General features: G+C 41.0%; 1 protein-coding gene across 1 annotated transcript; it reads right to left on the reverse strand.

Annotated features, from left to right (window-relative positions):
* Window positions 1-8,792: 8,792 nt before the first annotated feature.
* On the reverse strand, window positions 8,793-14,556 carry LOC112126579. Its single transcript, XM_024225892.1, has 2 exons — window positions 13,108-14,556; window positions 8,793-11,785 (listed from the first exon to the last, which is right to left on the reverse strand). Exons 1-2 carry the CDS (start codon window positions 14,413-14,415, stop codon window positions 8,894-8,896), a joined length of 4,200 nt encoding a protein of 1,399 aa, XP_024081660.1. The 5' UTR covers window positions 14,416-14,556; the 3' UTR covers window positions 8,793-8,893.
* Between the last annotated feature and the right edge of the window lie 1,482 nt (window positions 14,557-16,038).

The raw sequence follows: 16,038 nt of genomic DNA on the forward strand, positions 1-16,038 counted from the left end.
TTTTTTGGTGATTCTACACTCCAAAATATCGTACACGTATACGCCACTTCTTGCGAATAGGTCCTGGTTTTGGCAAAAAACGAAATTTAAAATTTGAAATTTTCCGCTTTTTAATATATTTATTTCGCCGTCCACTTGCTTAAATTCACACAATCAACATATTAGTTGATTAAGGAGAAAAAAAAATTGTTTAGTTAGTTTACTTGAAAAATATTTGGTTTTTAGGATTTTTTTTTGTTATTGATAAACTTTGATAGCGTTTACTATATTTTTATTGCAATCTGCATAAAAAATTATGTAATTTTTTTGGCCCTAGACTCTCTCCGGCCACAGTGATTTTGCAATTGTAACGGACGCTCCCCGACAGCGACGGCCCGCAGCCGGAGGGACACCCTCAATGATCCTTCATATCTTATTTTTGTACTTGACCCCTTCGAGGATGTGGATAAAAACCGTTTCGTCTAGATTGGCATGGAAAAGTCCACATCAGCAAGGTCACAGGGTTTAACATGCCCATGTCCCTCACCCGTCCGACGCGAACCACCCCGCGACCCAGGCCCACAACCACGGCAACCCTCCTCCATCTGCAAACTGACAAGCCTCCATTTTACACTCTCTCAAAAAGTTGAACATGAGCTGATATGCTGATAAACAGCCTGATGCCACAATTGTGTTAAAATTGTAAGGTTTGACTGTCTCTTGACATTTCATAAAATATTGGAAAAGCTATTGTCATGCATGTTGTACATGTTGCATGTGCTGCAGTGAGGAGAGTCTGTCATTCTGTCTCAAGCCGATTCTATTCAAAAATGAACCGCAAATGCCATGCACCGTTCTCAAACGCGTGACAGTGGTGGAAAATGCTTTACTGTGTCTTCCTGCTAAAGTAAACCATGGCCGAATAACATTTTGTAATATTTCACCACCACCGCCGAGTCATAAGTTTCTTGCCATTTCAATATTAATCTTCGTGGACTTTCAGATCAGATGTCGCCTCTCGTGATTTTGTCTAACTTTGCATCCGTCCGTGTGGGCTCCTTAGCCAATCTGTCAACTTCCTCATTAAAATTACCTCTTGGGTGTCCCTTGACCTAGCAGAGTGAGGCTATTGTCTTTCAAAGTGAGGCTATATATTTTTTGTCCACCAGGATATGTTCATAATTGCCGTTCCCGATTCTGAAGTTCTGCAGCCGAGAGACGGTGCTTCTACTGTCTGTAAGGATGTTGGTGCTTCGAGCAGTTCAAACCTGCGACATATTCTAAAGCCTTTGATATTGCTCACGCTTCAGCAGTGTATACACTGCAGAGACTTGGGTGACAGTATCGCTAACTGAACTTTCTTTGGGGATCATATAAAGCAAATCCCGTGCCTCCGTCCATTTTAGAGCTGTCAGTAAAGATTCCATTCCTCCTTCGGCAAAAAAGTAACCAAAAATTAGACATTGGCTGATAACAGATTGTTTGCGTAAAGGAGTTGACATTGACCATTTCATCTCTAAAAGCATCAAATAGCCACCTCACAGAGACATACCCTAGATTAAGTACCCGAAGCTGAACACTGCGAAAAACATAATTTAAATGTAACAGAAATACATCAAACATGGGCGGCAACATGGCGTTTGAGTTTTAACAAAAGGGTCCAAAAGAATGCTGGTTTTGGACAGTTTGGACGCCTAGGTGCGTTTGAACTGAATGTAAGCAGTCGGATCAAGTTTTATCATTAAACAAGTCCAGCTAAAATTATGTATCTTATAAGAAACGGAAACATAAGCATAAAAATACAATTAAAAAGTGTATATTTTAATAAGATTATGTAAAAATATAGTGAAACATACGTGAATTCAAATTAAACTACTTTTTTTTGCCTTTCTTTCCCTTTTTCCCCTTTTTGCCTTTCTTTCCTTTTCCTTTCCCCGATTTGCTTTTTTTACCCTTACTTTTCTTTTCGCCTTTTTGTCCAGGGTAATCTTTAGCGTCGTACTGCGTGGAACACTCCTTTGTCCTGCATGGGTCTTCAATGAGTTTTGGTGTTTTTAGAGTAATCACCAATTTCGGGGGTTTTTCCGGATGTCTCGTCGACCCGATCTTCAAAACGAAAGTGTCATTTTTTTTATCGCCGTTATCGTCGAGTTGGTCGACTGTAAAATATTCTGGAGACCCAGCGTTCATGACCATTTTCTTTGAATAAAATTGCTTGAAAACGTTATTTACCACGTGATAAATTGCTCTGATTCATGATTTGTGGGCGTGGATCTTTACTGATGTGTAGTGTAACGATGTAAAAAGAGTGTTTGTAACCGTTGTTGTATTATTCCTGGTTTAAACCATATGGTTTACCCTAGCTTCGTCTTTTGTTCAATCGAAACGTATGATAGGGAAATATTTGTATCGTGCGTTTTTTCTCGACAAATTCAACTTAAAGCCTCTTAGGGCGAGCATTTTCTCAACTTTTTCAAATCCACTGAAAAGGCACAACAAAAAAGTATATACAAACTCTGGCTCAGCTTTCTCTTTTTCAACCAAATACAGCTGAGGTTTCATAATAATTCTTGATTTTAAAAAATATATTAAAATTCAATTCAGCAAAACATTGGATTTTATAGTACACACTTCAATAGAAATACCGAATCTGGAAAAAAAAATTCAAAATCTATTTCATTCCACATTTACAACATAAAATGGATCCATGCCAACTGCAATTTTACTACTCGATTTTGGCTGAAAAGAAGAGTATTATATATCACGATGACGAATCTCAAGTTAACGATCAGTCGAAGAAACAAACTACCGAAAGTTCTACTCAATGCTGTCGAAACGACGCGAAAACATTGAAGAAACGAAAAAGCAAAGGAAAAACGGATAAAAAACTAAACGATAAAAACGATAGGTTTATACGTTTTACTAAAAGTTCATTGAGAAAATAAATAAATACTCTGAAATACTTTTCATATTTAGTCAATTCTATAATAGGTCTTATAGATTTTTTTAAGCGAAATGAACCCGTCAAAGGCCTTAGTCGTTTTATTTGTAAAAAGGCGGACTTTCCCGATGCAATGTTGGCCGGGCCGAAGGTCGTGGGTTCGAATCCCGATCGTGACACTGACTTTTTTATCTCAACCAAGACCTTACATAGAAAGACTAAGTAATATTACTATTGAGAAAAGGACAAAATATTTTGCTACGATTATATAGAAGTTTTTTTTTTTAGAAGTATTTATATAGAAGTATTTTTTTAAGTATTTTTTTGTTACGATTATATAGAAGTAGTTTAGCACTAGGTCACACACCACAGACATGGCGCAGGGCAAGGGTGGGTTTTATACCAAAAGTGAGGAAAAAAGACCCTACATCACCTAAATCCAGCTTAGCATCCTTTCTATTAAAGACCCTTGAAAAGCTGATAGACAACTATATAAGAACGACAGCACTGGTAAACAAGCCTCTCCATTACTGTCAGCATGCATACAGAGCAGGAAGATCAACAGAAACTGCACTGTACCAACTTACCAGTGACCTAAAGGAAACACTGGAAACAAAGGAAATAGCAATCTGCGCGTTCCTCGATATTGAGGGAGCTTTCGACAATGCATCTCACGCATCAATGGAAACCTCCCTGGGGAAAAAACACGTAGACCAAACCACATCTAGATTGGAGAACTGCTAAGAACCAGAATAGCTGAAACAAAAGTAGGAACAGACACTATAGAGGTTAGCAAAACAAAAGGATGTCCTCAAGGAAGGATATTATCACCTCTTCTATGGAGCCTAACAGTTGATGAACTGCTCGAAACCCTGGACCGCTCAGGAATAAAATGTCAGGGATATGCGGATGACATAATCCTGACAGGCAGGGGAAAATTCGAGGAAACCCTCTGCGATATAATCCAAGAGGGACTGAAAATCACAGAAGAATGGTGTAAAAGTGCAGGCTTAGGGATTAATCCAAACAAAACAACTATAGTCACTTTTACACGGAAAAGGAAACTTGATCACATGAAAGAAATCAAACTCAACAACACCGTGATAGAAATCAAAAATGAAGTCAAATATCTGGGCATCACACTAGATAAAACACTAACATTTAAGAAACACATCAGCTCCATTATCACAAAGGCGACGCATTGCTTCCCGATTACTCATCGTCAACAAGACAAGAGGATCTTTAACGTCCGCACCTGGCTCATGGCCTTATCGGACGTTTTGATTCTCAAGATGAGAGCTGACGCACTTCTGCATACGACGGAATGGTGTTACCGCCGCAGCATTGGTGTAGTGGTGTCCCGGCCCCTAAGGGTCGGTAGCCACGCTCTCCGCTTGTCCACTCCGAATGGTCGGGCCCGCATTGTGCGTCGGGTCGTACGCCGCACGCGAGGGGCTAACGGGCCGAAATACATCAGCCCGTCCCCCCCCTCGCGTACTTTCTAGATAGAGAAGGCGACTCTATCTCTCTGAGTGTAGAGGCTCCCCTAGCGTAGAAACTTTCAGGAACGCCCCGACAGCGGTTTCGGATTATAGTGGGATTGCTACCCACCCCCTAGATGAGCACTGTCTACGGTAAAAAGTCTCTTATCGAGCTCAGCCTACACCTGCTGCACGCATTCGAGGGACGCCATAGGTCTAGCCTAGGTGGTCCGATCCTTCGCTTCCCCAAGGGTACCACGCCGGTCATACGCACAACAATGCAAAGCATACTCGAGTCAATGACGCCGACTCACTGCAGAAGAATAGCAGGGAGAAACTGGGGATGTAGGCCAGAAACCCTGTTATGGATGTACACCATAATAGTAAGACCTTTACTTACATACGGAGCTATAGGCTGGGCTGATAAAGCGGAACAAATAACCAAAAGGAAAGAACTCACAAAAATACAGAGACTTGCATGCATCTGCATAACGGGAACAATGAGAACATGTCCTACAATTAGCATGGAAAAGATACTAGGATTAATCCCCCTACATCACATGGTAGAAAGGACAGCACAGAAAACCATCATCAACTTTATCAGAGAGAAACCTCCAACAGGAATAAAACTGAAATGGAGAGACAACAAGAAACTATGGAAAGACCATCCATCACTCATGGCTCCAAGAAACGACATGAACAGGATGTTTGAATTTAACCAAAAATTCCGAATATATCTGGGTACCAAAAAAGAATGGGAAAGGAAGGGAAATAACTCCTTTAAAAATGGCACCATCCTCTGGTACACAGATGGATCTAGAACACAAGAAGGTACGGGGGCAGGAGTATTTGGACCCGGAACCAAATACTCAGAACCCATGGGAAAACACACCAGTATCTTCCAAGCTAAGATTCATGCAATTGAAAGATGTACCCAATCCAATCTAAGTAAAGGGTACAAAAACAAGAATATAGCTATCATGTCAGATAGTCAAGCAGCCATCAAAGCACTAAGCTCAAGTATCATTAGTTCAAGGATGGTGCTGAACTGCAAAACCAAATTAAACATATTAGGTATGCAGAATAAAGTCAGCCTCTGCTGGGTCCCAGGACACATGGGAGTAGATGGCAACGAGAAAGCGGATACCCTTGCAAGGAAAGGGGCTGCCACACCGCTGATACGACCCGAACCCTTCTGTGGCATAGGAATCCACACTATTAACGAATATCTCAGACAGAAGGACAAAAAGAAAATGAAGGAACAATGGAATTCTCTCATTGGAAACAATCCAAGAATCTTCTAACCAATTTTGGTAAGAAAGAAATCACAGAATGTGTCAAAGGAAGCAGGAACAGACTGCGAATCCTAACAGGAATCCTAACACGACACTGCAGATTAAATGGACACTTAAAGAAAATTGGAACAATCCAAGATGGCACATGTAGATTCTGCAAGGAGGCAGAAGAGACACCAACACATTTACTAGCAAACTGCGGAGCTACATTAGCCCGCAGGAGGAAATGTTTTGGGATGTATAATGTGACCATAGAAGAGCTTCAACCACTGAAACCGGGCCTATTAATCAAGTTTCTTGATGAAATAGGCAGAGAAGGGGGGATACAATAGCTCGTAAAGGGCGCAGTATATCATACCATGAAAAATTACATCTTCATCTACAAAGGACAAAATAGAATGAAAATTCTGACGGATTCTTTCCCATTCATCAAGAACTGCCGTTTTCAACTTATCTAGCGTGTTACGACTTGAGACCTGGATTTCGCTGTAGTACCCGTCGCTTAAGTTGGTCCCAAATTGGGTTCAAAGCTGGCCACACCAATCCAACCTCAGTCAGGTAGTCATCCACAATAAATGCTCTATTGGTCCTGACATTATCCTGCATTAGCAAGAATCTCTCACCTATGTGTGGGGGGGGTCAAATGGCACTACATGTTCTTCGGTTTTGTAAGTACCTCTGTGAAGCACAACGACCAATTCGGTGAGGGCGTCCAAAGAATTGCCACCCCATAACATTAATGACACACCATGGAATCCCATCTGAAGAACCGTTTAGCACTTAACTTTTTCCTGAGCGTCTCTATATGAAATTACGCCCATCTGAAGATCTGACATCAACTCTTACATCATCTGTAAAGAGAACTCTTCCCCAATCTTCCAATGTCCAATTTACATGTTCCCGTTCGAATTGAAGTCTGGCCATTTTCTGAGCTTTGGTAAGAAGTCCACGAGCCAGGCCCTGAGGTTATTTTCATTGAGCCTTCTTCTTACAATCCTGGAGAAAATCGAAAGATTTCGGTCTTGTCTTATTAGATTTCTCATCTCATTTCCCATAATTCTGCGGTTTCGAAGAGCCTGATAACAGATGAATCTATAATCTTTCTCGTACGTAGACCTAGGTCGGCCCTGTCCTGACTTTTAAGTTCGAAGCAAAGCGATCATGCCCTCTCAAATGCCTGACTGGAGCCATTGAAAAAGTTTTAAGAATAAGTCTTAATTAGTTGTACTTCTTATCTAAGGTCTTGGTTGAGATGAAAAAGTTAGTGTCACGAGCGGGATTCGAACCCACGACCTTCGGCTCAATACGTCGCTGCTCTAACCACTTGAGCTATAGTGACACTAAATTTTTCATCTCAACCAAGGCCTTAGATAAAAAGTACAATTAATTAAAATAATTAATAGGTCATGACTACTAAATATATATGGATTAATTTAAAAATAAGTATAATATCAAATGAAATCAACGAAGGAAAAAGATTATCTGAAAGCGATCTTTAAGCGTAGTTGAATGGAAGGGCATAATGCTACTTTTTGTGCAAATGGGATTAATTACTTTGGGTATTTCGGGCGAGGCGTCAAACCAGTTTACTATACATTTTTCAAACTATTTTCAATTAAAAAACCGTGGGCTACACCAGTATTCGAACCTCGGATCGCTAGCGTGGCAAATATGAGTCGGACACCCTAACCACTCGGTCGCCGCGGTATCGTATTTTGTTGTAAATATGTCATGATTAGAGCCCAGATTTGTATGCATATGTTTTTGCTCATACTTGCGACTGTGTTCAGATACTTAAAATTTTATTCTGCATATTTTTTTTAATAATAAAATATTTATCACCATCTGTGCAATAAAACATTTTGCAATTATTTTGGAATATCATACATATTTACGATACAGTATGTCACCTACAAGTATGCTTCCATCACCTCCGGGAAAATTACCGCAGGAGCCGTACCGTAAACCATCACAACGGATTAGCATATTATTGAGCTTATAGCTCTCATAGTCTATGATAAATTCAAACCCCGGTTAACGTGGTGTTTAAGTTAAGCTGCTTCTAATATTCCCACTAACATCCCTTTACTAACAATTTTTTCTTTTTTTAACGAGGGTTCGCAACAGCAGAGGTTATATCAACCCTCGGGGTGCCGGCGTTTTTTAAAAAAAGCCCTTTTGTGTGTTGGGTTTGAATGCATGGCCGCTGGATTCGAACCCGGGACCTTTACCTTACAGTGATGAGCACCGTGTCAACGCCTAGTTGCGGCCACCGTCGCCCCCCTACTCATGGTCCTAACAGCCTCTGAACATGGATCTCTCTCGACTAATATTTTTAAACTTCATCGCACGCAGGTTTTTATTGAGGAAGGTTCTAGTGCTCAACGACATCTTCTGCAAATTCACTGCAGAGGGGGTCCTCCGTCAAGACCAAGACTGACCAGCAGCCGTGCCCCGCCACTCGGCCAACATGGGGCAGAGGAAACAAAAATTGAGAGGATATGAAACTAAATTTTATCTATTAGATGGATGTCTGTTAAAATGCCTATTGATGTTGACCTTTCGTTGGTGGAGGGTTCTAGTAAAAGATCGATTATGATGTGAATATAGTGGTAGATTGAGCATATAGGTTGAGGGGTTCTTTCAAGGAGGAAACTAAGGGTGAGCCGGGAGTGGCCAATTCTAAGCCGGGTTGTAAGGGTTTGTTCTTTTCAGGAAGATCTGAAAAAAGTTTTTTTTTATTACAAAAATCTTGTGCCCTCGCATCCCATTCATGCCTCCCAGACGACCTGGCTAAAGTGACAGCAGAGGAACCCTACTCCGAGGCGATCTCAGAATGTGAAACTGCCAAAAAGCTAATTTAGAAAAAAATGGTTCTGACCCCATATTTTAATTCTTTGTATCAATTTCTGGAAAATGCCAGATCGAGAGGTGAGGATTTTAAAGGTTGTGGGAAGAAGAGGAGAGAGAACAATTCTAAGCAAAAAACCTGGTACTTTCAAGCCCAAGTCGGATCGTAAAAGAATAAAATTAATAAGAGAAATCTTAAATGTAAAAATGTGACACCGTTATAGTCATTGGCAGTAATAAAACAAATATACCTTAACATGTTTATTGTCTGAATTGAACGACCACCAACACAATTATTACCGCATGAACGAATAACGTATTACCTATAATACAACGTCGCCTGGTTCCTATTTTTTCTTCTTTCCTTTTTTGCCTTTATTTTTCTTTTTTCCGCCCTTTTTCCCGTCCCCTTTGCCGCCCTTTTTCGCCCCGTCTACTTCTGAAGAACACTGTATTGCGCTATCGTTCGTACATATTTTGGGCAAACTCTTGGGCGTCTTGAAAGTCAAATTGAGTTTAGCCGGTTTACCGGAACAATCGATTTTCCCCATGTTTAACAAGAACGTATCGTTAGTCGTATCGTCGCTGTGTTTGCAACACGGTTCGGACACCTGGACCAGTTGTGGGCGCGAATGAGCGTTATTCGATATGAAATAAGTAGGACACGATTGACTGCTTAAATTAAACGGTTCGCTTTTATCGCCGGTGTTGAAAACCGCTTGATTCGGCAAATAAACCAACTTTCCACTGGATCCTCTCGTTGCGATCGGCGTGCACTTATATTCGCTTGTGGTGTATTTATTTAAACAGCACCTAGGGTCTCCACATGTAACGGCACAAATCGGTGGCAGTTTGTCTTTGGACGAATCCTCCGAGTAGCATGTTTTATTCTTACCGTTTGTCTTTAATTCTTTCTTGTTTTTCTTGTGCTTTTTGTTGCCGTTTTTTGAAAAGCCAGGTGGTAAAGAGATATCACAGTCGCAGAAGTTGAACTTTGAAAATTTTCCATCATCGGATTCAGTTGAAGACGAAACTTCACTCGTTTCTCCGTCTGTTTGCTGCCGCTGAAAACTTGCCCCACCGGAACTTTTGCTGCTGATTGTGGCCAATTGTTCATAAGACATTTGAGCGAGTTGTCCTGCGGAAGGGCTTGGGGTCGTTTGACATGGTTGCATCGTCGATGCGCCTAAGGGCTGCTGTTGACGGACACCGCCGGGATATAATTCCAATCCAGGATCTCCTCTCCCTGTCGGAAAGTTTCCTTGTTGCGGCTTAAATTTTGGAAAGGCGGGTTGCATCGCGGGGTACGTCGGCTGATCGCCAAGAGGGCAAGGCCTTCTTTCTTGCTTGGACGGAGGTAACCGCGCTTCAGAAGTCCTCGGTGTTAGAATTCTGCTGACTAGATCGACTTGCTTTTGTTGGGTCGCGGGTGCCAGATTTTCCAATACTGTGGACTTCCAGACGTTCTGGTTGGGATTGTATTGGTCCTTCTCGTGTTGAAGCAACGCTTTCACTTCTTTTGGATCGATTTCCCTACCCACCCAGCAAATCTTTGTGGGATCGCCTTGTACTTTTTCGGCGACCCAAATCGCCCTAACGCCTTGCTGAGGCCCTTCGCCGTGAGTACCTCCCCAACACATTAAATCGCCTACCCTCGGACCCCTCAGATCGGAAGGAACATCAAAGCACAACGATTTATCTTTGACAGGAACACTCGATTCTTTTTGATTCTTCATTTTGTCGGTCTTTAAAAAGAGAGAGTTGGATTTGTTTTCAGTCGATCTCGAATTCCACTGATCGAATTCCTTCGCCTTATCAGCTCCTTGAATGTCTTGAACCATGTAGCAAGTGTTATCGTAGTAAGGACGTCGGAAGTCTTGCATCGGCTGAGGAGGCATGTACGGTCTCGGAGCTCGTTGAGCCGGATTATATTCATTTTGAAGACCGAAGTTAGGTTGATAACCGACTTGTGGATACGGTTTCGTCTGATATTCGGAAAAGGTGGGCACGGTAAGTGGAGTCCTAGAAGGGCCGACTAAAGGGTAAGGTCGATATTGCGATACTGCCGGTGATAACGCTGGTATGCCGTTGGTTGAAAATTGAGGACTGGACTTACTCGGTAAGGATTGCCAACTGGAATATTGCGGAGAATGCGCTTCGACTGGCCGGTATTCCCTGTTCGTCGGAGTTCTGATTCCTTGGACATCCATTCCTTTGTGTGGTTCCATATACTTTCCAGGAAGAAATGGACGGAAAGAGGCAGATTTATCTGAAGAATAAAGAGAAGAAGGGTAGGAAGTGGTTGCTAGATTACGTTGTAGAGCAGGCCCCTGATATCCACCATACCCGTTGTTTTCAACCGGCCGTGGCCGACCGTACGGTGGCTGTACTACTGAGTTTAGATTACCCGTCGACACACCTGTTCGAGGGAAATACGGCATTGAAAACTGATTCGACGGAGGTGGTGGAGGCGGAGGCGGTGGCGGTGGTGGTGGAGGCGGTGGTGGTGGCGGTGGAGGAGGTGGAGGAGGAGGTGGCGGTGGTGCTTGGAAAGATTGAGGCCCCAATTGAGAAGAACTAGGAATTGGAACAGAGTGAGAACTGTGTGGTACGTAAGGCCGTCCAGTACTCCGATCGAGCGTTTTAGAACTTACTGTGGATAATACCCTATCGTTTTTGAAAACAAACTGTTCTTCAGCATTCTTCACTTCAAATTGTGTGACAATAAGCGAGCCGAAACAAGAAAGCCGAACTAGAACACCCATCTTTCCAGCCTGATTGTTCTGCTCATCAAAAAACGCGAATTGGTCTCGGATCGTCTTACTCTGAGGTTCATCCGTGAAGTCGATAGTCGTTTTATCAAACAGCTCTACAAAATTATTGCCAAAAGGAATTGTCACCTGGCCCATAGTGACGAGCTTTCCCGTGTCATCCTTCCGAGCAACCGTTACGGCTAAATCTAAGTTTCTCGTCAAAAACTTCCCTTGAAGAGAAAACAGACAAGACTTCCCACAATTAAAACAAACTTCTTTTTCATCACAGTTTTTCGGCTTGTCTGAACATTCTTCCTCGCATATAGTAACTTGTGGATAATTTAGAAATTGAAAACTGACACAAGTTTCCTTCAAGTTCTTTTTTGAGTTTTCTTCTGTGGTATACGATATGTAATCGACCAGAATTTCCAGAAGGAAAAGCAACTCGAGTTCTTCCGTATTTTCCATTGTGGTGTTGTTGTTTAACTATGAATTTTGTTAAATCATTTTCATATTTTTGTTAAAAGAATAGTGTGTGATAAATTGTAAATAATTTATTGAAAACAATGTGACTACAAAGTGGTAAATCATATGTTTCCTGTAATTTTTTTGTTTAATGTATTTGTTTTAACGATATTTACGTTTTTAAGGAGAATTAACACTATAATAAACACAATCACAATATTTTATTACAAAATTATATTTTAGTGCGTTATATATTGAGCGCGTGATACATAAATTATAATTTCAATTGCATTAAAACCTGATAAATGCACTTTCTCACTTTATTTAATTCAAAGCAGGAATATATTTCAAAATCCAAATAATTAATTAAAATAAATTAATCATGAAATGGTTACAAAATTAAGTAATACAACAGGGCTAATTTATAGAGAAAACCAGGAATTGTTTAATCCCCGCCTCTGGGGGAATGAATGTGACTAGACTTCTATGTTTGCATCGAGGTGGTGTATTTATTTTAATTTATTAGCGTGAAAGGAAGGGATTGCTTGACCCCGTCCAGGAATATCGAGTACAAAATATCGTGTGTCGCGTCTGAGGAGTACAAGTACTCGGATTCCTAATTTTACCGTATGATGTATAACTAAATAGTGATGCCAACTGAATCCGTGGAAATTATTTGTCTATCAGGTGATGGACCTGTAACGGTTTGATCCCAGATCGATCGGCTATAAGTTGCTTACTGTTCGTTGATCCATTGGGTTAGTGTTGGCATATCTGAATATTTTATTAGGACGAAGCATTTTACTTTTTGATTTACACCTCTATGCTTAAAATTGAATATCCTGTTAATAAAAAGGATATATCTGCAAAAAGCTTGAAAAAAATCTTAAAATTTGTAAACCCATTAATTTTTACAGACTTGTGAGAGATAGGACTTGATAAGACTTAAAATTGTGCACTAATATCTACTTATAACAAAATAGAGATTTGAACAAATAATAAGAGTGAAGAGTGTACAATCCAATTATAAGATAAAACTATCGAGATCCAAATGTCACACTGTAAAAAATTCAAGATTTGTAGCCAGTAATGAAATCAAATTTAAAATTAGGACGATTGAAATGTATTTGTGTTGTGTACTCGGTGTAGTGTGGTTAACTCGAGTCGTTTTCCATTTGGCTGTCTCGTACATTCATCAGAAATTCAGCTGTTAGGAGAAGCGTGCTATTTTGAGAATAATTCGCGTCTGCTAAATCAGCTATGACCTTTGAGACTTAATTTTTTACATTGGCAAGTTTAGGGCTCTTCGTTGAAATAGTTCCACTCAGGCTATTTGTACCTTATTTCTTTTTTTTGGCATCGGCCGGACTAGAATCAGTTTTACCTTTCTTCTTCGTCTCCACTTTTTTCTCGCTCTTTTGATCGACATCAAAAGCCACACGAGTTCTCACCACCTTAGTAGCCTCCTTTTTTTCCGTTTTGTTATATTTAGGTTGGCCTCGTTTTCCCAGCTTTTTTTCGCCGCTTACAGATTTCCGTTCTTGTAATGTCGCCGGTTCTATTTTAATAATATCGCCTTTTTGAGGAAAACGGCGCGAGGATATCTCCCATGAAATCTTCGGCCCTCCCAACAGTTCTTCCCGTTCTCTGTCTTTGTCCGTTTTTGGAGGACTCACCCAGGAAAACAGATCGCCGGTCCTGGGAGACGGACCGATCCCTTCTCCTAATACGTAACACCTTCTAAAAGCCGGTTTAGGAGGACTTACCGGCCGAGGCGGACCTCCAGGGTAGCAGACACAGGGTGGCGCGTATCCAACACCTTTGCCTTTTTGCGATCCGTTTTTTTTTAACGGACAATATTGCTGAAGAAGGTAATTTTGGTATTTGGAAGTTTCTGCGCCTGTCTGTGACTGGGGATAATAACCCATCTGAGGTGGAAAGCGTTCGGGTTGTCCCTGTTGTTGCATCGGTTGGTTTGGATATTTCATTGCCGGGTGCTGCTGATAATTCGAGGGGTAGCTCGCTCCAGAAGGATAATTGTCCCTGTTCGACTGTTTGATATCACAATGTTCGCCTACCTTTCTGTCTTGATTGTCTTTCTTGAAGTAAGCTTCGTTATTGAACTTATAGATTTGTTCTTCTGGATCGTTGACTTCAAACTGAGTAACGATGGCGGAGCCAAAACAAGACAGCCTCACCAGCAGGCCGATCTTTCCGCTTTCTACGTTTTGTTCGTTGAAAAACACGAACGTGTCTCGGATCGTTTTGGCGATGGGTTCTGTCAACTGTCGCTTGCTAGAGACGAGAAAAAGATTCGTGAAACTGCTTCCTAAAGGCACGACAGTTTTGCCGATTAATTGTTTCTTTCCATTCTCGTCGGATTTAGTGATCAGCACGTCCAGGTTTATGTTCTGTCCAACCTTGAATTGGGACATGGAGAAAAGAAGTGATTTCCCTGCGTTAAAAGGAACATCGGACGATTCGTAACCCGCCCCACTCGGTGCGAAATCTTCTTCGCAGACGTCGAACGACGGAAATTGAAGAAATTGAAACTGCACACATGTTTCACGCAACTTTTTCGCTTCCTCTGATGAGAAAACAACGCAGTCCACCAGAACCTCGAGGAGGAACAAACATTCTAAGTCGGACATCGTTGAAATCTATTTATTTGCCAGCTTGAATGAATTCTTGCCACGTAACCAACACTTTGTATTCGAAGCGACTTTCCTCAGGTAATTGTCATGTTTTTATTTTATTTATGTCAACATTGTGCTTAACATGTGGTAATTACTAAATTTACTTGTTATCGGATTTTATTTCCAAATTGCATACACATATAATTGATAAAGGGGAGCTTACCAAAAACAAATGCCCTATATCCAAATATTATTTAAATCACCTTACTAACCATTACAAAAAATCTACTACTACTGGCATCCTTTGTTGCCAAATATTTGTTCTATTTTACTTATTTTGAATTTTATACACCACAAAAATACTATTACAAATTGTATTAACAACTAACGCTGCGAATATTTTTCATCTTGCAATTTTAATATCTGTTTGTTTGTTAATGTTGTTCCAAATCCATTATATTTAGTGGCCTCATTGACCAAATTATTTCTTTCAATCAATTAATCTTTTTATGTAAGGTATTGGTTGAAATGAAAAAGCTAGTGTCACGAGCGGGATTCGAACCCACGACCTTCGGCTCAATACGCCGTTGCTCTATCACGAGCTACGTGACTCGACGAAAGTTGACACAGTTGCATTAGATGAAGGATAGTTACAAGAAACTTAGCCCTCGAGATCGTTACAGCCCCAGAAATTCCGATATGTAATTCAGTGGTTAATAAAGTATTAATGATAAATCAAGTAGTTGTGACTTTTTCGTTGTTTTTTTCTAATTCCAATTAATCAAAGCACCCTTGAAAATGTTTACCTAAATTCCCTCAGTTTAAACCTACGAACTAGGTGGTATTTGAGAAGTAAATCTAAAAAATGTAAAGTTCTGTTTAGCCAGAAACAACCCCTAAATACGTTCTGGAACTTCCTCAGATACCAAATACTCTCCACGAATACTTCGCGGACCGAAGTAGGCAAAGTAGGCACAGCAAAACAAAATCCTCAGTTTCGGACTAAGATTCTAAATCTAGAAGGATTTGCCGAAAAGAGGACATCGTACTGGGTTCAATGTCCGGTACCTTGACAAAACGTGGTTGTGGTGGGATGTGTGCTGTCCGTAGGCTGGGTTAAATTTACGGCGGGCCTTAGGATAGGCCATGCAAGGTTGACACACGGACACAATTTTGCGTCAAAGCCCGCATATGTGCCCAGCATGCAGAGAAGGTTTGCTCGTTGCATTGAAGGATGCAATTCCTTGGCTACGTACTGAGCGCCTAGGAATGCCACACTGTATGAAAATTGTACTTGAGCACGGCAGCGACTATCTAGATCCCCTGTTCCGATTCTTGGAATAAACAGGATTGTTATTCAGATATCGTGAGATGCGGTCGGGTGTGATGTAGGTTTCAGAAAAACATTTTCTTTATCGTGCCAACGTTTTGATCTTTATTGAGATCATCTTCAGGGCTAAAAGTGTTTGTCTTCTGTGTAATTGTGCCATCCTTGCGTGTCGTGTTGAGAGTGCCCTTAATTCTGGTGTTTGGCTGTGTTAGTGTGGAATTTGTGAAGTTGAAATTGTTTTTGATGTGAGTAGGAAATACCTTGTGTTGTCTGCATTTCAGCAAAAAAGTTCTCTGATTGATGGCCGA

The sequence above is a fragment of the Cimex lectularius genome, unplaced genomic scaffold (genome assembly GCF_000648675.2).
Source record: "Cimex lectularius strain Harlan isolate CLEC.00 unplaced genomic scaffold, Clec_2.1 scaffold23, whole genome shotgun sequence".
Classification (NCBI taxonomy): domain Eukaryota; kingdom Metazoa; phylum Arthropoda; class Insecta; order Hemiptera; family Cimicidae; genus Cimex; species Cimex lectularius.

Bases quoted from the DNA above. Each gene is read 5' to 3' on its own strand.
- LOC112126579 (XM_024225892.1), bottom strand. From the start codon at position 14,415: ATGTCCGACTTAGAATGTTTGTTCCTCCTCGAGGTTCTGGTGGACTGC. The intron at 11,786-13,107 runs TAAGGTACAAAT...CAAAATTCATAG, and splicing joins CCGATGCCAAAAAAAAGAAA to TTAAACAACAACACCACAAT.